Source organism: Macrosteles quadrilineatus, unplaced genomic scaffold, assembly GCF_028750875.1.
Source record: "Macrosteles quadrilineatus isolate MER2022 unplaced genomic scaffold, UCM_ALF_1.0 Scaffold_7__1_contigs__length_78375512, whole genome shotgun sequence".
In the NCBI taxonomy this organism is placed as follows: domain Eukaryota; kingdom Metazoa; phylum Arthropoda; class Insecta; order Hemiptera; family Cicadellidae; genus Macrosteles; species Macrosteles quadrilineatus.
In genome coordinates this window covers 33099883-33125826 of record NW_026542600.1, presented here as the reverse complement: position 1 = coordinate 33125826, position 25944 = coordinate 33099883, and the positions used below count along the sequence as shown (strand labels likewise).

Sequence of the window (25944 nt, the reverse complement as noted above, 5' to 3'; positions counted from 1 at the left end):
AAGTTCCTCATCCCCCCCATAAACATATTAAATTTAGGCTATTAAATCCCTAGCTATAAGCACAGATAATATAACCCCTACTATTATAGTAGGGGTTATATTATCTGTGCTATAAGTCATTTGATCTTCCCTCTACTGTTAAAAGAGAACAATTTTCTTAATAATTTTGTATTATAATCTTACAAGCCTACAGGTAGTTCTTTTCTTGGTTGGGAAATTTAAAATAAGTTAATCCCCTGTTTTATCTTAAGTCTTAAACCTGATTAATATCTATAGCTTCAAGAAAACTTATTTTTTCCTAAATATTACACATTATCAGAGACTTCCAGACAATATTAAAGAATCTCTCCGTCAAAAACTGATTGCATTTTTGGATTCAGCGTGAAAAAAAAAAAAAAAACTGTTAGTAGACATCAAAAAATTACATGAAATCGCGTTGTAGACATAAATAATTGCCAAAAACCCTTTCTGTGTAATATCCAATTATTGACTCTCGAAAATGTCAACAGTTAGTATTTATAACCAATCGTAATAATTGAGTTCTCGGTCTCCATATTTTTGTGGCAGAATCACAGCTGTTCATTTTTTAAACACCTTGACTAACTGACAGGTGACACTGACAGTTGACAGTTAAACGTTCAACCCTTCAACCTTGTCGTACGTCAACCAAATTTGTTAGGGAAAGTCTTAATTTTTTCAAATTCCAAATGGAAATAACCTTCATTTACTACAGTGAAATTTTCAATTTACTTTTAACTTTACAAGTTTTTTTATAACTGATCACAAATGGCATCACTTACTTTTAGTAGAGGAATTAAATACCTTCAACTGGACGTCAAAAGAACAATTCTAACCTCAACATATTCTGTTTATCGCACCTTTTCTAGTCAGGTGAGTTTAGAGTATAAGACTGAGTTTTACACGTTTTAATGAACTGTGGTTTGTATTGTAGATTTTTTTTATCAATCAACAAAATTATCCAGTCCTTTTCAGAACTAGCCTATATAAGTTAGGTAGGCCTAATCACATAATTTTTCCTCTATTTTTATTGGTTTTGCTGTATCAGTCTATTTGATTCCAATAGCCTAAGAACTGTTCGTTTGTTTAGCTCCGTAGTTCACGTGTACACCCCAAAGAGGCGGCTTGCAACTTACTGGCATCCCTTGTAAACATAATCACGCTTTATTTAGCTCTTTAGTTGACATGTGTGCTTCGCTTGATCTAGAATTGTTTTTTTTTTTACTATTGAAATTCCCGCCACATGCCAGATAAGGTCAGTAATACGTTTTTTGGCTGCAAGAAACAAATCTGCAGCAGACAATCATCATCAGATGAAAACTGAAGTTTATGTACGGCTCGTAACATGTAAGTAGGCACTTGGCCTAGCACGGGGAGTGTTGGCGGGAGGAGGGTGGAGGTAGTCCCGGAAAAGACCGGACTGCAAACATTTTCGCTGCCTCACGGGGTTGACTACCCTTGTATTATGTACCAAAAACATACTAGGCCTACTATAACCCAGAATGTTGACCGCGTGGAGCTTTGCCTGTCAATTAGTAGGCAGCGCCACCAGCATTGCTATGCTGGTGCATTGTATGCTGGTGGCGCTGCATACGAATTGACAGGCTATGCTCCACGCAGTCAGCATTCTGGGTTATAGTTGTTTTCTGTGACTTGAGCACCTTCATATGGGTCACGAGGACAGTTGATGCAACCCGCATGACGGGACATAATGTTTTTGAACTAGATACTAGTAGCGATCAGCCAAGTGCCAGCTTAGTTGTCACGAGCTGTACCTAATGCAATGAGTGAGAGTAACATGCGGAAATATATGTCAGGGTGTTAAAAATTTTCCATTTCGTAAGAAATTGTGTTTTCATTGAACACCGAGACTTCTCTTAACACGTTCTTTACGGGTACCTTTGCATAAAAAAAATCCGTAAATATAGCCCGGCCGCCTTGGCTGTTATGTCGAAATAGCCTGGCGGCTCAGACCTTAGTCGGCCAGGTCCGGTGAAATAGCCTGGAGGCTCTAATATGAGCTGGTGTTACAGTGTGTCTAAAGGGTCGATTGTGAGAGACACCTGTCTATTTTAGAGACTTGAAACTTTTGTAGCTATCTATAGGGATACGGCCGCATATATAGGCCTACCGTATCTATGGTCTCTAGGTTTCTTGACTTTAAGGTAAATACAGTATTGGGTACTTTCCTGTTAAAGGGAACATTCATTATTATCGATGATTTTTTCGATTTATCGATATTTTTGTTTACCGATCCATTACATATTGACAACTGATCTTGTTTAGGCTAAAATAGTCTTTTATATGGATTAAGAAATGAAACTGTTCTAAGCTAACCTAACATAACCAACCAAACTTGCTGTAATATTTAAAAATTCCTTTTGATAATAGAAAAGGCAAGTTAAACATGGAATGTTACACAGCAAGTTTGGTTAGTTATGTTAGGTTATTTTTTTAGAACAGTTTCATTTATTTTATTGTTTGTTGATACTGAACAATATTTATCCTGATATGTTTCAATTTGTCAATATCGATATATCGAAAAAAAAATCATCGATAATAATGAATGTTCCATTTAACAGGAAAGTACCCAGTATTGCTATGTTGATTCTCCTGGACAACCACAGTTGACTTGCAGCCGATCAGATTTTTATAACTTTAAACTAACCTAAACAGTGCGAACACGTGTTTTAGTGTTGTAGATGGTTGAAGTGAGACGTGTAGCGACTATGGTAATGTGTTTTATGTACCTAGATGTTGTAGACCGGGTGGCTCCCATATGAGCCGATCTTAAAAGTAGCCTAAATCCTAAAAAAGGTCATATTTGCCATCAGAATGATAGGCCTAAGCTAAATTTAATGAAATCTAATTAATAAAAGAAATTTTTTTCCCGGCTGTGGGGTGGTCATACTTTAAAAGCATATCTGGGCCACAGCAAAGGACTTTCTTTTAGTATCGCGGGCTTACCACAATGACCGGGCGCGGCTCATGGGTAGCGAACGTGTTAAAAGACCATAAAGAAAAAAGGTTAGCAAGTGTTTGGATTTTTCAATGCATCACGGAGATGAAGGGAATTAAATGTTAAGTTTAATTGTCACTGGAACATGGGTATCTCATATCACCTCTGAACTCAAGCAAATATGACGGCACCTCAACCTCTACTGTCAATTTCAAATCCAAAGCCCCATCAAGGCTGTAAAAATAGGCCTACATTTCACTGACTTTATCTAGGAATCATGGGATAGATGATTCAATATTTTTAAACACCCCCCCCCCCCCCGCAGCAAACCTGCAGAATATAGAAATATAATACACATTTTTAATGAGAAGGCGTGGCTTTAAATATTTGGTCTAAGATAAGATTCAATGTCATTGATACCGATCAGTCCAAATTGGGCCTCCTGAGAGTGTTATATTTTCATAATTGATTAATACCTGAGTAACGTTTTCTGAGCACCAAGCACAAGAATTTAGTCACGCTCATAAGTCTTGACTGCTATTATTTTAAATCAGTCGCATACCTACTTTTTATTTTGCTAAACTAACTAATAGTCTTATCCTCATTCTGAAGTATGGTTGACTGTATCTAATTGCCAGTTAGCTGTGAACGCCTGACACAAACAACCCAACCAATACTTCCATATAATACTCATACTCAGAATGTCATAACATACCACCGCAGAGGCCTCTGCTTACCACAGGTTGGGAGCTGATCTAGAGAAAATTCCTCAAACAAGACTTTAAACAACCTCTCCAACAGGGGTCCCCCAATTTTTTCCTTGGACCAATCATCACACAGAAATTTTTCACCCACACATTAAAATAATATCTTAAATGACAACCATTTTTACTATTTCTTTTTCTATTCACAATTTTGTGTGAATTATCTACTAAGAAATACACCTCTTATTAGAAACAACAAAAGGTGATACAATATATTTAAATAAAACACGTTTTATTTCAGAAACTAACTTAATGACACTTGTCAACCTGAGATTTTCTTTCTAAAAGATAATACATGTGGACTGAATGTTGATAACTTTAAGCTATTTTATTTGGAAAGTAAGAGCTTATATTTATAAATAAATCCGTAAGCTGTTTTCGGCTACTCCTGGGTTGAAATAACTATTCTCCATAGTAATTTCCATTTGGTTACTGCATCTCTATTGACATATCATCATAAAGCTATGCAGCCAATTTATGAAAGAAATGTTATTGTTATAAATCAAAATTCAGAAAAAGATAAAATAATACTTCCTATTTTGTGGCCCCCTCCTACAAACCACTAGTGGGAACTACTGTCCTAGTGAAAGCCAATCTGCTAGTTGTCTTTCAACTAGCCTAAGCTAAATACAAGACTTAGTATATACAAATGAACTAGTCATAAAAACAACTTGCACATTACGGTATTTTAATTCCGAACAGTTGCAAATATCTAAATGTACTACATTTTCAGGAGTTTTAATCCCATTTCACTCAAGACCATTAACAAAATAATTTGTTGATGTTCTTTACAAAATCTTCGGTAGGGGTAAATATTAAAGAATGGTTTTGATGGTTGAATAACTTTAAACTACAATTGGTGTACTGTACTGTTATATGTAATGCAAGTTCTTTTTTCAAGACTGCCTTCTGGATTGTCCTGAGTTTTTTTTTTAGATCCAAACAATTTACTGAGGTGTTACAAAGTACTTGTTTATTTTTATCATTGCTTGGCAGAAAAGTAACATTTTGCAAGTAGCCTGCTTGTGTCACTTTATGAGACTACTGTACTTTAGCCAACACTTAGCTAAAAATAGGTCAAGAAGGCTTCAATTTAAACCCCATTCTTTTAATGGATATAGATTAGTAGTGATGTTATTCAACATACAATACCATATAACAAAACTAATTTTGAAACAGATCTCAACTATCTGATAGATCTATATTTTATTTATTTGTTTGAACAATTAACACTGTCCTACAAACAACACAATAGATTTTTATTAGAGTTTACATTTCATGACAGTGTTTAATATTTGAGTTGTAGGCCTAATTGAATAATAAGTACAGTAAACCTTCGATAATTCAACACTCGATAGTTCGATACTCCTTGTAGTTCAACACGGGCTGAGCTATTTTTTCAATTGATATTTAATGGTTACTATTGTAATGTAAGCTGACTTGAACATTAATTTGTCATTTATTGTTGACTTGAGACTTAAATAATGAACAGTGAAATTAATTGTTAAGCTGTTTAGTATTTAATAAATTTGGGTGCTTTCTATATAAGACTTGTGTTTTTACTTTCCTATATATTAAACTCCATTTCCTCCCTATAGATCAACATCCCAAAGTCCACAATCGTTTTGCCTATCGAGGTTATACTGTACAAACAAACCACATATCCTGAGACAACAATGTCCTGAATTAGTCATCAAATATTATGATTAAATATCATTAGATTTGAGAATAAAAATGTGTTGAAATAATCTGTTCCCTCTCAAGTTTAATAATTAACAATAAAAATAGCGTTCATCAAAGATTTAAAAGGAGCTAACTTAACAGACCACTTATTAGTTTATATAGAAATTCAAATTTGTAACTACTAGGTTGGTTTTTTAAGTAAGGGCTGGTTTCGCATATAAATCCGTAGTTGGCTTGTACACCGTAACGAGACACATCACCACTGGCATAATTTGTGTAAAGAATTAAACAAATTTCAGCTCTGTAGCTGTCATGTACATGTTCTTAAATTTTTTAAACAATCAAATCTCCCACCGCGTTTGAAATAAGGTGAGTGATAGGTTTTTTGATTACAAGAAACATATCCCATACTGACATAAATGGCTGAAGGTGATGTCCCTAATGCAATGAGTGAGAGTAAAGTGCGGAAATGGATTATGGATTTGAGTGTAAAAATGGCCGTGAAATCTCTCTTTTCTTAGTGGTCTTCTTTGAGAAGTCTGGGTACTGACCAAAAACACAATTCCTTTCGAAATGAGCATTTTCACGGCTATTTTTAAACTCCTTAGACTATTTCTGCACTGTCCATGCTATCTTGCATCAGGGTCATAATCTCCAGTCATCTGGCGTAGAATGTCGGCATCAGATATGTTTCTTGTAATAAAAAAACATGATCACTGACCTTACCTTGGACGTGAGGGAGATTTGAATGTTTAAAAATTTTAAAAACACACAGCAAAGTGTACACGTCAGCTACAGAGCTGAAATTTGCGTAATTCTGTTTACAATGATTTCAGTAAATGGTGATGAGTCTCGTTGCGGCGTATAAGTGAACCACAGATCCATACACAAAACTGGCCCTTACTTAAAAAAACCGCCCTCGTATTTATACCTATAATTCTTCAGTCCTTCAGATGATTTATGTTCAAGAAAAGAGGTGTATACTTTTTAAATTGTGACCCAAATATTTCACCAAAATTGTCTCATTGTTAAAAATTTACCTCTTTTGGCGAAGCATGTAATCTCTTCCATTGATAATGTGAAAACGTTGAAAATTGTTTCATTAATTTGTTTTTACATGGGTTTTTTCTCGCTATTGAACTCGAACTCCATTCTACTCTGACCCTGCATTCATTTCAAATAAGTACTCAAAGACCATTGCTCTCTTAGTGAAATAGTGGTTTTCTATGCTGGTTTTTTTTTCACAACTAGATTTACTTTTCTATGCTGTTAGTCATCATTCTTTTTTTCAGGGTAATGAACCATCATTCGGACTTCTTTTTGACATCGATGGTGTCATTGTTAGAGGAAAAAAAGTTATACCAAAGGTACCTGAAACTTTTAAAAAGTTGATAAACTCTAAGGGGGAATTTCGAATCCCTACAGTGTTCCTGACTAATGCTGGCAATGGGTTGACTGCCGACAAAGCTAAGCAACTGAGTGAATGGCTCAATGTTAAGGTAACCTACCACTTCACTTATATTAGAATATAGAGATTGATTTATAACCCTTTAAACCTCAAAGGTTGATATATCGGACATCAAAGGGGTACATAACTAAACCTTCACTTACAACTACAGTAGACAGCCGATTATCCACAAGTGGATTAATCACAATGCGGATCCACCACGATAAAAAAAAATCAAAATAAAAAGTATACTTTGCAAGTTTAATGTACATATACAGCGATGACCAATTTGTTTAGTATGAGATAGCCCATAACTTTTCATGCAGAATATTAGAGTTGTCGTTGTTTACCTCACCGACCACTGATGAATTACCAATTACATCCAATGATAACTACATTTCATTTCTGTTTATATTTTTGTTATTGCTATGCTTATACAAAGGCTATCTAATATTATTTGTTTTGTAAATAGACGTAGGCTATTTGTCTCTACCAATACTGAAACTTAAAAAAATCAAAACAGAAACGTAAATCTTTTAGTTGCATGGTCAAGGTTACAAAAAATTACAGGTAACAGGTGATAAAATATTTACAATGATCTTTAGGGCTTAAAGAATTAATGTGGTTTTATGCATAGAAATAAAAAAATTAAAGGAGATGTAAGATGTTACATAAAGGTATTTTGCAAAACAAACATATTTCAACATTGTATGCCATTGTTAGTTTCTCTAAGAAGGTTGTAAAATATCAAATAGAGTATTTACACATCGATGTAGAAGTCCATTTTATCTGTGCATCAGTTAAATTGTGTTTTTGTTTTAGGTATCTGAAGAACATGTTGTGATGGCCCATAGTCCTCTTAATGTCTTCCATAACTTTCATAGTAAAAATGTTTTAGTTTCTGGGCAAGGACCAATTGAAGAAATAGCAAGGAATATTGGTTTCAATAAAATAGTTACCGTAGAGGATGTTCGAAAGGCGTTTCCTCTGTTAGACGCAGTAGATCACAAGCGCCGCATATCACAGGTTTGACAGACTCTCTGTTTTGGATCATGCATTTCTCATGGACAGTTTCTATTTTGATAATTAATTTTGCATGGCTACTTTCTATTGTATTTCATGAATTTAAAAACAAAATATCATTGTATAGTTTTTGAGGTTAGTTTAATGTCAAGTTCATATTTTGAGTTGTTTTTGTCTCTGGATCACAGAACATACCTTTTATATACCTTTTATAGTTAATGTCAAGTCTTAAACTCAGAGCATACTCATAATCAGAGCTTGAATTAAGATAACTTAAACCTATGTTCATAAAACCTCACTGTAACTTACTAACCCTCCTCATCACTGTTCTCTATCCACTCACTTCCTTAACCATTAGACAATTGTGCTATAGTAAAACAAACTCTAAACAAATATTTGACACAAGTATTTATGAAAACTCTTTTGTTTGCTAAAATTCTAAAGCATTTGCAAATACAGCTCATTTAGCAAGTGTTCTGTTACCAAATATGTCAGTCCGTTGGATTATTGAGTGTTACTGTTAACTGCAAGACTTTCCCAGGATTACAATTCGCAATACAGATACATTATTATTTTTAATTATGTGTAGCCAGCAAGCAATGACCCAAACTTCCCTCGTATCGAGGCCATCTTACTGTTTGGAGAACCTGTGAGGTGGGAGACGGCTCTTCAACTGATGATGGATGTGCTGATGACTGATGGAGATCCTAACCATCTCCCTAAGCACCACTCTTACCCTCACATCCCCTTGTTGGCCTGCAACATGGACCTTCAGTGGATGGCAGAGGCCAACATGCCTAGGTAAATGTAGGTAGTGAAATACTGAACGTTCTCTTTTATCCAATCTGAACTGGTTGCGGGATGGTCGGATAATACAAAAGAATAATAAAGCACCATTTAAACATGTTAAAATCTTTAACCCACTGTTAAACATAATCAAGATTTAGTCAGTTTTTCATTGAATCCACTTACAGTTTTAAGCACAAATAACATTAAAAATTACCGTAAAAGTTTAAACACCACAACTGTAACTGTATTCACTGTACTGTATTAACTGTAACTGTACCTATTTTGTAGGTTTGGGCATGGAGCTTTTTTACTGTGTTTGGAGGAACTTTACAAAAAGATTACAGGGAAAGATCTAATTTACGAAACACTTGTTGGAAAGCCAAGTGAGGTCACCTATAGATATGCCCAAAAGATTATTATGAATCAAGCCAATAAGATTCAAATTGGTGATAAAATCAAGCGCCTTTATGCCATTGGGTATGTATAACATCAAAATGTGTCTTTGTTGAATGTGTCAGTTATTTATAATACATTATGAATCAAGCGACTTTACGTTATTGACGTTATTGACCTCAACTATACAAAATGTTCTTTTTGTAATTTGTTGTCATAAATTCTTGATTCTTGAATCATTAAAAATATCTCATTATTGATAAATATTATATACACCATGATGCAGTAGAATTGTGTTCTACTAGTCATTTTAATTCTACCAAATGATATTTTATTTATTTTTTCCAAGCAGAACCTATCTTCTTTACATAATACAGTTGCTCTTGTTAGAGAATTTCCCATCAGGAAAGTTCCTATAGGCCTAAACCTTACTCATCACCTAAAGACGTAGGTCTGGGTCCACTGTACCACTGTACGTTTAAGTGTTAGGGATTCTAGAAAATAAGTAGACTCCTCAATCAAATTTATACATATCTATTAACACTAAAACTCTTTTAAAATATCTTTTTTTTACGTTATTTATCTCAACCTACACTATGGCTTGGTAGGAGGAAACCAAAGTTTAAGAACCAACCAAAATTGTGCTTGATCTTAGGCTGATAAATTCATTAAGTACTCATGATATTATCAGAAATGTGAGAAATCTCATTTAGTTCATCTTAGAAAAAGTTTAGTCATCAATTTGTTGCCCTTCAACTTAGTTGTATGTATCCAAAAGTTTAGTTAAAAAAGAAAGAACAGGGAAATAGTTTTTCATCACTCCGTACAGAAAGTAGCAGTAGTTGAGGGATTTTTGAAATGGTTAAGAGTTGAGTCAATTGTCAACACTCAACTCGACAACCAATTATTTCAAAAATAGGTCCCCAGTTGAGAAGTTCTTATCTATAGGAAGGGACAAACTATCAGCTGATTTGCCCTTACTAGAAAATTTTTTTTCCTTGCTATCAATCAGTTCTCCAATTACCCACTCAGGGGTGTGACATGAAAGAAATATTGTGGGGGGGGGGGGACACTTAGAATTTCATAACTAACTGTATTACACGGATTCACATCTATATTCAAAAATTCCCAACTTTCACAATTTTCAAAGATAGTTGGGTGGCCCTTGGGCGATGCCCCTGTGCCTGCTACGTGCATAAAAAAAATCATTTTATATTAAAATTCAGCTATTTTTAATATGGAACAGCAATGTAAATGTAAACAAAAGTAGGCATATGAAAATATTTTTGTGTATTTAGCGTAGTGCGAGTTTACTGCACAATAAACATAGCCTGAAACTTCTAATTTGTAAATAGCTATCTACGTTTGCTTTTATTTTTATGTATAACAGTTTTGATTTAGAAACGTAATACATTTAACTTTACTGAGGTATGTTATTGTTTATGTGTTTGTTTTTGCATTGTGACATAAAGTATCGTTCATAACTCGTGTTGAAAATGATTTTCTGGCGTTTGGTCCAATTATCCCCATCCCCAGCTAGGAAATATTTGCAGTCGAGACATATTTCCCCCAAAATCAGTCTATTGCTGCTATACCTCTTGTGCTGCAAACTCCCCTGCTGCAAAGCTGTTCCAGATGGCAAATCCGTTTTGTTGTGGGTGCAGGACTTCTGTAAATGTGATAGTGATAGAACTATTGTATTGTATGTGATGGTGAAGATAGTTGGGGCTCACAGAACCTTCCTAACTCCAGAAAACATTTACCTTATCAGATCGATTTTGCAGTCCCCTCAACGTTCTGCTCGTAAGAATGCATCCTCACTGGCGTTGTCTAATTGCACTGTGGGTCATATTCTCCATGAGGACCTACATCTCCATACAAGATGGTAGTTGGTTTTTATGAACTCACACAATGAGACTGGTAGCAACAAATGCAGACATGTGAAACCATAATTATGGGCCTGCCTCATGATGGTTTTGCTTAGTGACGATGTTGGATTGTTACTGGGTATTGAAATACTCACACAGTCTTGGTTAATTCACTGGATTTATTATGATTAGTTTACAGCACATGACAGTCACAATATAGTCATAATATAGCATAAACGGAAGTGGTAAGTGGTTGATGTTCAATCTACAATATCCAAACAGTGTTACCAACACAAGACAACAAATCACATAGCCTAGCTAAGACAAAGAATAAATATAATTAAGGTATATAACACTATAATACAACATCTCCCTTTTCTTACATTTTTTTTTTTTTTTTTTTATTGATACCTAACTGGGGCGTTTAATTGCCCTTCCACTCCTAGTATGGTACACATTCTCATCATTATTGGTATTTTGATTGGGCAGGCCTACATCTAATTGAACAGGGTTAGGGATATTTACATTTTGGTTAGGCCTATCTACATTAGGTTGGATTTGGTTAGGATTTTGGTCGACAACAACATTGGGATTAGCTTCATCCTCAATTTGATCATCAAAAGATTCATCGTACACTCTAGGCCTATACCTGTTAAGAACTGGTGTATTATAAGATTGTCTTAAGTGAACTGAATTTCTTGTCAGTACTCTACCATTTTCCTCCCTTATTAGGTAAGACCTAGGACCTGTAGCTTTACCAATAATCTGAGCTGGTTTCCAAAGATTATCTTTTTTATACACAACATTTGGACTTGTAAACTCTGGTTTTACTTTAGAATTTTTATCATAGTAAACTTTAGACTTAGCTTGTGCGTTTTTTATTTTCATTTTGACATCTACTTGAACTTTTGGCTTTAAAACATTTTTACTTATGGGTATTTTAGATCTTAGTATTCTACTCATGAGAACTTGACATGGTGCTAGGCTAGTACCTTTTACCGGAGTTGACCTATAATCTAAAAGTGCTAAGTATACTTCACTTTCATTATTGGACTTCTTTAGAATGTTTTTTGCGATTTGTACGGCTCTCTCAGCCATACCGTTTGACTTAGGGTATGTAGGGCTACTATAAACACAATCAATGTCCCATTCTTTACAAAACTGAATGAATTCAAAAGAATTAAATGGCATGTTGTCACTACAGATTTGTTTTGGGACTCCATGTTCAGAAAAAATTGACTTAAGCCTCAATATGACTTCACTAGCTTGCTTATTTCTCAGTGATTTGAGCTCTAACCATTTTGAATAATAATCGATAAGAACAATGTAAGGTTTACCCTTAAAATCCAATAGATCCACTGCAACCTTCTCAAAAGGCAAATCAGGTACTGAATGTGGAATCATAGGTTCCTTAATGTTGTTAGGCCTAAAACGCTCACACACAGTACATTTACTAACGATATGCTCAATATCGCGACTAATGTTAGGCCAATAAACTGTCATTCTGGCTTTAAGTTGAGTTTTTTCAATACCCATATGTGACTCGTGAAGAAGATTTAAAATCTTACTTCTCAAAGAATTAGGGACAACAATTCTATGATCTAAAAACAATAACCCGTCATCACATGTTAACCTGTCTCTTAACTGTAAATAAAATTTCACATGACTTGGGATAGTATGTCTATCGTCTGGCCAACTGTCTTGAACATATTTAACTACACAATTGAGGGTCTCGTCATTTTTTGTTGCACTTCGAATTTCAGATTTTCTAGTTTCTGAAACTTGTGCATGTTTGCTCAAAGAATGAACAACTTCTAGCAGTTTAGGATCATCATATACTTTGTCTTTTAAAAATGACCTTGAAAGACAATCAGCAACATACATTTCTTTACCTGGTACATATTTTACGTTAAGGTCGTACTTTACTAACTTAAGACGCATTCTTTGAAGCCTAGCGTTATGAATATTTGCAATATTCTTATTCATTATCGACGATAAAGGCTTATGATCAGTCTGAACTTCTACATTTGACCTACCATACACAAAATGATGATATTTTTTAACAGATTCACAGATTGCTAACATTTCCTTTTCTGTTTGTGAATAGCCTACTTGAGTATCTGTTAAGCTTTTTGATCCATACATTACAGGATGACCATTTTGAAATAGAGAAAAACCCATTCCGTGTTTAGAGCTATCACACTGTAATACTATCGGCTTACTATCATCAAAGTAAGCAAGTACCGGTGAATTACTGATTAACTCCTTCAGTTTAGCTAACACTTCCTCGTGTTTAGGCATCCACAAAAACGCTATATCTTTTCGTAACAGTTCTCTCAAAGGACTAGTAATTTCTGCCATATTTGGAATAAAACTTCTCATAAAATTGAACATTCCCAGCAACCGTTGCAATTCTTTTTTACTTTTAGGGCTTTCAAGGCCTATGATTGCTCTAATACGGTCCGGGTCTGGTACACGACCTTCTCGAGAAAATACTTCACCGAAGTATTTCACACTTTGGACTTTGTATTGAAACTTTGCTTGGTTAAACTTAACATTACATTCCCTAGCCTTTTGAATGACTTTCTTAAGAATAATATCATGTTCTTTTTCGTCTACACCAGCAATTAGGATATCGTCAAAATAAATTACAACTCCTTCAATGCTACCAAAAATTTGTTCTGTGAACTTTTGAAATATTTCTGGAGAAATATTTAACCCAAAAGGCAAACGTAGGAACTTAAATGTTCCAAAAGGGGTACTGAACGCACAATGTTCAGAAGATTCCTCATCAAGTACAATATTATAAAAGCCATCTCTGAGATCCAAAAGAGAAAATACACATTTATTAGTAAGTTTGTGTGAGATGTCTTGCATAGACGGAATCAAATGTGGCATTCGTTTAGTTGCTTGATTTAGATCAGTAGGATCTATACATAACCTAACGCTGCCGTTTGGTTTTTCAACAACTACAAGGTTACTAACAAAGCTTGTCGGATTATCTACTTTACAGATTATACCTTGACTTTCAAGTTTAACAAGAGCATCTTTAACTTTAGGTTGTACTGATAAAGGTATTCTTCGAGGCGGCTTGACCGTAACCTTACAATTAGGGTCAACGTCAAAATGACATTTGTCTTTAAATTTACCTATTCCTTCGAACACGTCAATGTTTGACTCAACGAACTTTTGTTTTTCAACGCTTATTACATTATTAATATTACTGGTTGACACTTTGTCAATTCTTTGAATGAGGTTGAACCTTTTGCAACTCTCAAGGCCTAATATGCCTACATCATTTTTAGTTTTGGTAACTACAACCTCAACAACTTCTGAACTACTTCTAGACATAGGCCTACAATTCAATTTTATTACCCCGATTGATTCTATTTTAGAACCACCATAGGCTTCAAGAGCTACTTTGGTTCGCTCTAACCTTATTGAACCATCATTTTGTTTTAACTTCTCATACAATTCAATGGGGCATGTATTTACTTCTGCGCCAGAGTCTAACTTGAACATAACTTTTTCCTGATCATTTAGGACCATAACTTCATACCATTGGTTATTTTTAGGTACTGGCAAGTTTTGAATTGAATTCAAGAAAAGACAATCACTTTCAACACTAGAACCAAGGTCTACTTCATCACATTTAACACTAGCATTAAGGCCTACTTCATTTACAATTTTACTCGAACCCACATGTGGCTTATCATGATTAGCAACTTGAATAGGCTTACGCTTTAAGTTACACCCTACGGCAAAATGATTACTTTTGTGACAATAATTACACAATTTTCCATAAGCAGGACAACTTTTCCGGCCATGGGTTAAACCACACTTTTTACATAGATAACTATCAGTTTTACAATTAGGATTAGGTTTATAATTTAGGCTTGAGTTTTTATTAGGTCCACTGCAGTTACTAAAGTTAGGCCTACCGGTACTTGACATTTCATGCTTCGCAGAATGTCCTGGACGACTTCTCACTGCGTCGATTGCTGAATTCTGACCCTGCAGCTCCTTAGCCTGCTCTCTGCCCATCTCTGTAGCTCTGCATAGTTTGGCAATCTTCTCCAGACTCAAGTCTACCTCCCTAAGCATCCTTTCTTGAAGCCCTTTGTCGGCAATGCCCAGAATTATTCGATCCCTCAGTAAACTGTCCTGTTGATCACCAAACTCGCACGATTTTATCAGTCTCTTCAAATCGGTTAGAAAGTTTGTGAAAGGTTCCCCCGGTGCTTGGCTCCTCATATTAAACTTGAATCTTTCCATTACGACATTGCTTTTAGGACTGGCGTAGTCTTCGAATGCACTCATAACTTTATCAAAGTCCTTTCTTTCTTCTTCCGATAAATCAAACGTGTAGAAAAGATCGACTCCTTCTTCCCCAATTAGGTTAAGTAGCATTGCACATTTTATTTCAGAGGTCTTGGTTTCGTGTCCAGAAGCCTTCATAAAAATCGTAAAACTCTGCTTGAATCTCTTGAAGTTATCGCTGAGGTTCCCACTTAGGGACATAGGATTAGGGGGTCTGAACTCCATTTTACAGCTTAAGTCTGTAATTTTACTATATAACTTAGGTTATATTTAATAATCCTAGTGATCTTAGGTATCACTACTAAAACTTTGAAATTAGGTAGCTAAATCTACATTTCAGTCACATGGTTTTTCGAAACCTAACCTTGATGTGAGGTTAAACACTTAACTAACACATACACTGCACATCACATCGCACAATGTTCATTTTAAGTTCGTTTTTTCGCTGCCACCATGTTGGATTGTTACTGGGTATTGAAATACTCACACAGTCTTGGTTAATTCACTGGATTTATTATGATTAGTTTACAGCACATGACAGTCACAATATAGTCATAATATAGCATAAACGGAAGTGGTAAGTGGTTGATGTTCAATCTACAATATCCAAACAGTGTTACCAACACAAGACAACAAATCACATAGCCTAGCTAAGACAAAGAATAAATATAATTAAGGTATATAACACTATAATACAACAGACGAGGCACCTTTCCATATTTCTGGAGTGGTAAATAAGCAGAATATGCATTATTTGAGTGGTTCTAACCCTAGGATAGTTCATGAGAGGGCCTTAGATGTCTTGAGGGGTGCAATTCACCTTGGACTTGGCCGCTATTCACAAAAAGTGCTTCACAGTTTATGATTCACAGTTATGATGAACTTCAGAACTAGACTACAGCAGTGTATTGACAATGAGAGACACCATTTGCAGGATGCACTGTTTAAAACTTAATAAATGTATATTAAAACAAACTCTCAGAAGTAAACTTTTGATCCCAATATACAGTTTAGTTCTAACATTTTTGGTTGTCATTTAATTTACCTTTAAAATTAGGGATACTTCCTGGCCCCACCGAGTACTATCTGAAATCATTGTAATTTTATGTTACTTACTTAACCACTATAGCTTATATAAATAAATAAAAGCTGTTAACAAACATGTGTATTATCTAAAAAATAAATAATCCTTTTTACTTTTTATAATGTTAGTTTATATGTCCAGATCGTTTTCCAGCCAAAAACTCGGTCCCATGGAGGCCGGATATAAGGGGTTCTGCTGTATACAATTACGGCTGTTAAGTATTATGATTTTGGAATCCTACCCCATAAAAAATCGCCAAAATGACCTTGATTCTAAAGCAAAATTTTTTATTAACGTTTGTTAATGTTATAGGGACAATCTAAACACAGACATATTTGGTGCCAACCTGTTCAATGAGTGCTTGATAAACAAGAAGAGCACACTTCCACCAAACATGAACATAGACAGAAGTGGCTTTAGTAACCCAAATATCACCGAATGCGTCAGTGTTCTAGTCAAGGTAATGTATTTCACTCGTTTACAGTTTCAAAGAAGCTTAAGTAAAGTAAAAACTATTCTTAAAATGTATGATAAAGATTTTTTTGGCAACTGTGAACTGTGGTGAATCTGCTACACCAAGTTATAATTGTGTTAGTAAAAATAAGTAAAAGAAAAATAACTATACATTATACAAACAACAGTTATCAAAGTAGTTGATTAGCAGATTGAATTTAAAGTCAAATCTTCTTATTCTAGGATTTATCAGAGTTTATTGTATGTATAAAGTCATTTTCTAGGCTTGGATCACCACATCACTATCATCAGGTACGTGTTATTAAATTACCTGAAAGTACAAAAATATGTAAAATAACAAGTCTTGTTATAATAATATATTTACACTTATACTTTTTACTCACAAGACGGTAAATCCATAAAAAATATGGTAAGTGGTGATCAATTTCGATTAGACACTCCAATCATCATCAGGGCCAATAGGCGAATATTGTAATCCATCCATCACCACTTACCATCTTTCATATGTATTTACTGTCTTGTGAGTAAACAGTTTAAGTGTATAGTTATTTGTGCAACTAGTGAGCAAAGGGAGCAATTGACTCACTCGAGAGAAATACTTACTCACGAGCCGTAGGCGAGTGAGGAATGGTTTCTCGAGTGAGGCAATTGCACTTTGCACTCGAGTTGTACATTATATTTTTCCTACAGATACCATAAAACAAATAAATTGGTAAAGAAACGTGACATATTTTTACACAGAAGTGAACTTTTAATATGGCATTTAATGATACAACAGAACAACAGCTGACCAGCTGATTTTCAGCCAGTGCTGCCAACGTATTTCGTGCGCATACGACCTTGTCTGCATGTTACGCGCTCACTATTTTGTGCCTTCATGTTGCAAATCTGGAGTGAGACAAAGTAATTAGAGTGAGACAATGTTAACATTGTCTCACTGATGAGCGAATTGGCCACTTTGCTTTCTCAAATCAGTGAGAGAACATGTAAATTGTTAGGTAACTGTAGGAAAAATATATTATTAAGCCCTACAAGTGTTAATTGACACATTTTGTACTTTAAGACATATAAATAGAAAGAAATATTGTTCTTCTGTCTTCAAACAGCAATCTTCCCTTGGTAACTAAATTTTTGTTGACAGACTGGAGTGTTTTCCAATGAACTGTCAGACAGTGAGTTAGATCATGCTCCGAGGGATTTCCTCCACTATGGCAACAAGTATCGCCAACCCTCCTTCACTACTCAGGATGTAAACGAAGCTATAGACAAAATCTTTCAGTTGGAGGGCTTTCATTAAATGTAGTTTAGTTTAGTGACTGTTGTTTATATAATATTTTTATTTTGTATACATATTTTTATTTTAACATCATACATTCATGCAAATCCTATTCTCTTGACTCAGTTTAGACTGTTACCTAGGTAGACAATCCACAATAGGTTGATGCCTGATGGGGTTTGTATTTGCTAGGCGGGTGAAATGTTTCATGATAATTTTTGTCTTGATATAAAAAGACTGCTGAAGTGAAATTACATGAAAAAATCAATGAAAATTAAGCCTTTTGAACATTTAATACTGGACATAGCTGTCAATGATAGTTTGGCTTTTAATTAATGATCCTGGATAATGTTTTAAATTTATCAATTAATAATCAGTTGGTCTGAGTATGTAACAAAGCTACATCTCACTCCATTTTATATCTACCTTAATCAAACACACCCTCATTGTCTGTCTAAATTGATTAAGAAACCGATCAATGTATCAAAATACATTGCTCATTGAAATTAATTGATTATAACTATATCATCTTGATATCGTGAATGACCGTAGACATTGGACAAATTGAGCAATAAGACTCAATGTTACTCTAAAGTTGATTCTTGGTGCGATATAAGTAATGAATATTGTGTCATGTCAATTGTAAGAGAAGTGGTTATAGGGTAGCATAAGACATTCTTTTAGGTACACCTAGTAGGCTATATTTGATCAAGTCGAAAAATGTGAATGATCATATCATGGCAAAAATAAATATTTGATAATATTTACCAATTCCAATTTTAGGTTTTTTATCTTATTATGGATCCCATCATAATCCAAATAATTGAATTCATTCTCATAGTTTGAGTTTTTTTTATAGTATTTTGAATCAAATTGATATCTTTGATATAGCAATATCATAGAAGAAGAATTAATCTCTTATTTTAAAATTTAATTTAATTTTTGACACACAAGTTGTATCGTGGCAGAAGCATGACTTGACCAGACTAGAGTTATGCATCTGTATCTGTTGCCAGAATGATCATGTTTTCTTCTTTGCTGAACATTATATTTTACCAGGGTTCTGTTTAAAAGAGGTCTATTCGACTGAAGCATGCTTTTATGTGTTTAATATTTGCACTTTATCACACCAGGGTACAAACATTAATATTCATAAATAGATTGATATGTTTAGTTAAAAGTGTTTTGATGTTGGGGAACCAGGAACAAATAGTTAATATAAAAACACTGCTCAAGTTAACTTGGTCAGAAAAATCTACCATCTTGCAACAATCCTTAAGTCAATGATCCTTAAACTTGCATGATACTGGGAAAATCAGTTTAAAAAATACAAATAACCTTCTATTCAGAATAATTGTATTATATATTATTATTTAATATTTTATTTGTTTATTTTTAAATCTTGTTATGTAGTTAATTAACTAATTAAGTGTTTTCGTATACCTAAGTCTCTGTTGTGTAGATAATCAATAATTATATATTTAACTTTGAAATGTAAAAATGCCCATTGGTATTGGCAGTTACATTTCTATTGTGAAGGATAAGATTGTTATCACCAAAATCAGATCAATGTAGTTTTAATTAAAGTTAGCCAGCTCTTAATGTAGTTAACTGCTGTGCCTGTGACACTAGAATAGAATTGTGTGGACATGAGCTATCCAACTATTTTATGTTGCCTTTTTAACCAGTTTCATTCTTGGTTTAACCATTGTTCATTCTTGATTTTAACTTACAAAGTAAGCTGTTATACAGTAAAATTTTACTGTACTTACTTTTAAGATCGTGTATATCCAATGTTTTTCACTAGTTAATTAGTTTGACAAATCATTAGCCAATCTTATCAGCCAAAATCTGTTTACAAGTACTATATTGCAGTATAGTAAAAGCCTGGGTGAAAATGTGTATTGTCAGACGTTCAAGTCTATTCTAGTTTAATAATTGTATTTATTTAGTAATACTTTAAAATAAAATTGTATTATTTGTTAACGGATCGAATTTAATTGTTATTCTTGTTGAAATGTTTATTTGTTATTTCTGTTTTAATAGTAAATTTTGTGATCATAGGGTAAAATGTAAGATATTTTAATTTTGTTTAGTGTTGTGGAAAGTAGTTTATGAAAATGTATGCTATATCATATTTATTAAAACACTTAATGTAAAGGTTTTCAAAATCTAATGTGATGAAAGTTTTAATGAATGATGTATCTGTATATTTTTCAAAAATCATATAAATAAAACATTGTATTTTTAAAATAATTTATTCCTTTCCCTTGATTACCTGAAATGTAATAGGTGGGACCTAACATTTGAAACTTAATAAAATTTGTGTAAACGTGATTTTCATAAAAAACAAAATCATAGACATTTACTGAATTTTATCAAGTACAATGTAAGTGGCATTTTGACATCAAGACTATCTGGACAGAATAAATAAATAACCAAATCAATTTTCATCACAATTACTGGTACCTACTGTAATTGTTCATTCTAGTTAAATAGCAAAATTCAGTAGGTAAGACCTACTGTACTCAGTTCATGCTCACCCTAAAATGAGTTATCAATACAGTTTTTATGTAACATTGGACACTGTCTTTAACATGATTAAATGCAAAGTTTTGGAAAATACCCTTAATCTTTTGTTTCTATGACAATGATGATGTGATTGACAACATTTCACCTTGGTTTCATAAGAAATATTATACCCACTCTACTACTATCTACCATTGACAAGGTAAACAACTACTTGACTTTCTATCTCAGCAACTAATCAATCAGCTTAGAGATTTGGAGTATAGTAAGTTGAGGAGGTAGCAGCGATAACCACTAGTCTGTTAGAAGAGTTACAGACAAGGGCTGAAGGTGAAGGAGTGTGATAAAAAAAAACACCTAAGAGTGTCTTGTAGAAAATTTAATTATTGACTATGAAAATTCTTTCAAATCTTTTTTAGCTCCTACCGTTTTCGAGCTATAGCAGTAAAAAAACGTGTTTCTAAAAAAAGGGTACCGTATTTAAGGGATTTCTTTTGGGGGGGGGGGGGTTGGTTGAAATTTTTAAATGTAATTTTTTTGGGGTTTGGGACCGAGACGGACCTCCACAAACATCTACACCATCATGGTTTGACCAAACAGCATCAAGGATATGTTATGTGATCACATTTCCAAAACAAAAATTCAGTAATTTATGATGATTGAGATAATTTTTCTGACGCTTTTTGATTACGTGCAACAATACTGTTCCTAGTGCAAACACAATATAATTGTCAAAACCGACGAGGATCATCAGTAAGGACACCGGGAGGAAAATGTTGGTCAGATCACGGGTTCAGAAAGTCAACTAGACATTCGCCAAATGCTTGCGCAAATTACTCCCAAACCATTTGGCGACATAAGTGTGTATTATTCATAATATGCTTCTTTTTTGTAATTGGTACATCATAATTTTGTATGGATGAAAACACAATTCTAATTTTAGAATTCTTCTCAAACTTTGATCCAACATTCCTAAAGCAACAGCATGCCTCCCAGCATGTCTTAGCGACTTCTCAACCACTGCTCTGACCAAAAACTGCATTCATAATTTCACCTCGATCACCGAAGACGAAGATGATGTCTCCACGATCGCGCATGATTTTCACTATTTTGCTGAGAACGTAGAAGATGTTCACGATCACGGTAAATGTCAGGGCTAGAGACAAGGCCTAGGCCACGCAAGCTCAGAAAGTGATGCCAGGTGGCTCCCCACCACTCCGCCGCTGTGATGTCACAGCGATACCTCGAGCTCCCGGCACCGTATAGCTTTGCATGTGTGAGTGGTGGTATTGCCGCACATTTAGTGTCGAATAAGCTCTATGTTAGACATTTTTTATTAGGTTTTACTGTATTTTATAAAAGTAATTGATTTTCAAATAGGATTACGTATAACAACAATTTTAATAAATAAAAAAATTAACTTTAGTTGATATTAAAGGATGGGAGTGGACTGTAAAGCGATGGCTAAGAATACTGTAGTTATTGATCCAATGTATAAGTTACTGTGTAATGTCTGTGTTCGTATTGCTCAAATGTATCTTAATGTATGGATTTTTAATTGTATTTATTTATTATTTATTCATACCTTTTAGAATTCATTGAGGTTATATAAAATACATTGAGGTTGTATACAAATACATTAGGCCTATACGGTACTTAGTATTTTGTAACTTTTACAAGAAGGAAAAGAATTATTTCAATTTATCAATTACATTTTACTATACATATTTCAATCAATTAAAATAGAGTTGCCTGACTAACTAACCTCAATCTGACAATCTCTGTTGACCAATAACTAACAAGTCGAGTTTTGGTGTGATTTTACTTTATCAGTTTACATTATGATTATAAGTTGTTAAGTTGTAAATGTTTAGTTTCGATATTATTTATTGTGCCTCGACTGAAATGTGACATTACTTTTAGTTAGAAACTTGAAACACTATTTTTAGCCGGTTTTTGTGAACTTCATTGACTGTTTACCAACAACGAATATCACGGGTGTGTCTTTATCACTTTAACCATATTTATTATTTGTAAATTTGTACATATTTAGTTTGTAAACTATTTTATGTGGATATACTTATTTAATTTGAGGTCTGGGACATTACATTCAGCCCGTTTTTGAAACATTTGGTCATAATGAACAAACAATTTGATCACAAAATGAAAAAGAAATAAACGGTATCAGCATTCTGACACATACTTTCTCCCATAAGTTTGTCAACAACCTTTATCATGTGTAAGCGGTGAGAGTAAATATACGGAAATGGGATTTGTAAGATTTTCTTCAGAATTTAAAGGACTATAACATACTAAATTTTTATCAAAATCGTTCGAGCCAATATTGGGAAAATATGATTTTCCGTTATTTTATGGGGTTTTTATGGGGAAATAACATAATTTACAATAACTTTTGAACCGTAATTTTTACAGAGATGGGATTTGTACCATTTTGTTCAGAATATAAAGGACTATAACATACTAAATTTTTATCGAAATCGTTCAGGCCATTTTTGGGAAAATCTTTTTTTCCCGTCATTTTATGGGGTTTTATGGGAAAATATCCATTAAAAATAAAAATTTCTAAGAAATGAGAAAAACTATCAAAATTGTAAGGATCATAACATACTATGTTAAATAAAAACGGATTTTTTTGTCTAAAATCCTATTTTTCGTTATTTTATGGGATTTTTAAGGGAAAATAACATAATTTACCATAACTTTTGAACCGTAATTTTTACAGAAATGGGATTTGTACCATTTTGTTCAGAATTTAAAGGGCTACAACATACTAAATTTTTATCAAAATCGTTCGGGCCATTTTTGAGAAAATCAGATTTTTCCAGTTTTTTATGGGTTTTTATGGGAAAATCCCCATTAAAAATCAAAATTTCAAAAAAATGAAAAAAACGCCTGGAGATACCATGGATTAGAACCTACATACCAAATTTCATCGAAATCGGACCACAGGTGTAGTCTCTAGCTCTGTACACATCCAGACACACAGACACACAGACACACAGACACACAGACACACACACACACACACAGACATCACTTCGAAAACCACTTTTTTGGGTCCAGGGGGACCCAAAACGAATATATCCACTCAAAACTCAAACTCGAAAATTTTGACGAAAACAATACTTTCTCCATATACTATGGTATAGGGGGAGAAAGTAAAAAACTATAACTATTGTAGAAAAAACGATCAAATATTTATTTACGTATATTTGTCTTTATAACTATGTATATTCATGTAGAGGAATAAGTTTACTTTCATTTTATACAGTTGGTATGTGGGGTTTATGTGTTTGAAAAATAATATACATGTGTGAATAACAAAATGTTTTTCTAGACAAATATTAACATTTATTAAAAGTCATGAACATTTATTGAAATGATCATTTTACATATACAACTCTTACTTCATTTTTTCTCCAATATTATTGCCTAAAAATGATAACTTTTACTTTATCTCTTGATAATACATTAATTTGGTTTTTGTGAAATTTGTAGTGCAACATCGTGAAACTTGTCATTTTATTGTTTTTGGACCATAACTTTGTATAAATGGTAATTGGAATCTTTTTACATTTCCATGTAGGGAAATAAATTCTAAACTATTTGTATATCTTGAAGTTTACATGCACAATTTTTTTTCTACCTACTCACATTTTCATTACAAACACTTCAAGTATACGGTTCAATAGGTTTGGTCTGTTGGTTTAGTTTATATGAATTTTCAAAAATATGACTGCAAAATTGCCAAAAATGCCTTGCCACTACAGAGTTTGCCCATTTCAAGTTGGAGGGTTAACGATACCCGCTTTAAAGATAACACTATAAAACTACATTATTATAAACACAATTATTAATATGCAATAGATACCGGGCGACATATGCTATGCACTACCGTGCTATTCTACCGTGCGCCACGCGCCGATCTATCTGCACTTCGTCACTGAGGAGGGGAAGTAGGACGGCGAGTGAGCCATCCCTTATATATCTCTAGCCCTGGGTAGATGTCTACGATTTTACTGTGACCGCAGAAGACGCTTACTACAATTTGGCCATGATTTAAGATTTTCTATAAACCGATTGTATAGTATATAAATTAATATATGTATTTTAAATTAATTATTTCCAAAACAACCTGATTTTGATCCGAATGCTCGAAGGTCAAGAATTTTACTCAACCCGAAAGAAATGAAAAATTTCTGGCCCCTACCTAAGACCCCTAATATTATTTTTTTTTTATCAATAGACTTACTTATTAGCTAGTCTCCTAGGTATTTTTGCCGATCGGATTGTTGGAAACAAAAGGTCAATTCATCGTGTTGGTTGAAGCAATACCATGGTGTATTCCTAAACCCTTAGGTTCCAACCTTTGAATGATCTGAATTTAAAGGGGCCTCTCTGGTAGGAGCCGCAGGGGGCTTCATTGATTCTAAATACGGCCCTGATAGTGCTCCAATATATCGAGCAGAGCTCAAAGTATTCACCAATGGACATTTTGTGGTCTGGAAATGGAGGAACATGGCAGCTAAATCACGGTTGTCGTCTGCCAAGCAAAAGAACATTACTGACTTTTTTCATCGTATGTAGTTAATAAAGTGAAGACCAATAATGTTTTGTCTGATGTATGTTTTTTTTATTTGTGTATATGATGTTATAAGACCTGCCATAAAGTATAATCAGGTATATAAATTTTCTTTTTTATAATTTCAATACAGTAGGCTTACCTAATGTTTTCTTCTTTACAGTACCGTATTTTACTTGCTTTGCTAGTTCCAAAACATATTCTATATGCTAATTATGGTTATGTTTTCTTATAATCTATTGGATTAACAATTTTTAAAGTTTTATTGTAAGTAAAAAAAACTCCTCTTATAAACCGACCTTTTTTGTGTTCCGACCATACTCCTGGTCAGGGTCGGATTAGCGAGGTTGTACTTTACATTAATTTTGTACTGAACAGACACTATATTTAAGTCATAAGTTGTAATAATGCAATTTACACTATCATTAAAAGACTTGGGAGAAATCTTATTGAGCAATCTACAAGTAATGTACACTAGTGAAATATATTGGTCCATTTATGCATTTACCGCAACCATATCAGTGCAACACTAAAAATTCAAAGTATTAACACTGGATAAGTGAAGATAAGCACATGTAAACCACAACCTTATACAGCTAACAAACACGCTGGAAAATTGGTGTAGTAATATTTCCAAACAAAAAACCTTAATTGGTTTTTTTCAGAAATTAACTATAGACTAGGTGGGTAAAAGGAGGAAGAGATAAGACAGTA

General features: G+C 33.8%; 1 protein-coding gene across 1 annotated transcript; it reads left to right on the top strand.

Annotated features, from left to right (window-relative positions):
* Positions 1 to 638: 638 nt before the first annotated feature.
* LOC128998382 (haloacid dehalogenase-like hydrolase domain-containing 5) lies at positions 639 to 20354 on the top strand. The gene is made up of 7 exons (XM_054424495.1): positions 639 to 891; positions 6717 to 6923; positions 7694 to 7897; positions 8484 to 8695; positions 8972 to 9160; positions 16661 to 16808; positions 17964 to 20354. Exons 1-7 carry the CDS (start codon positions 787 to 789, stop codon positions 18117 to 18119), a joined length of 1221 nt encoding a protein of 406 aa, XP_054280470.1. The 5' UTR covers positions 639 to 786; the 3' UTR covers positions 18120 to 20354.
* The last annotated feature ends 5590 nt before the right edge of the window (positions 20355 to 25944 follow it).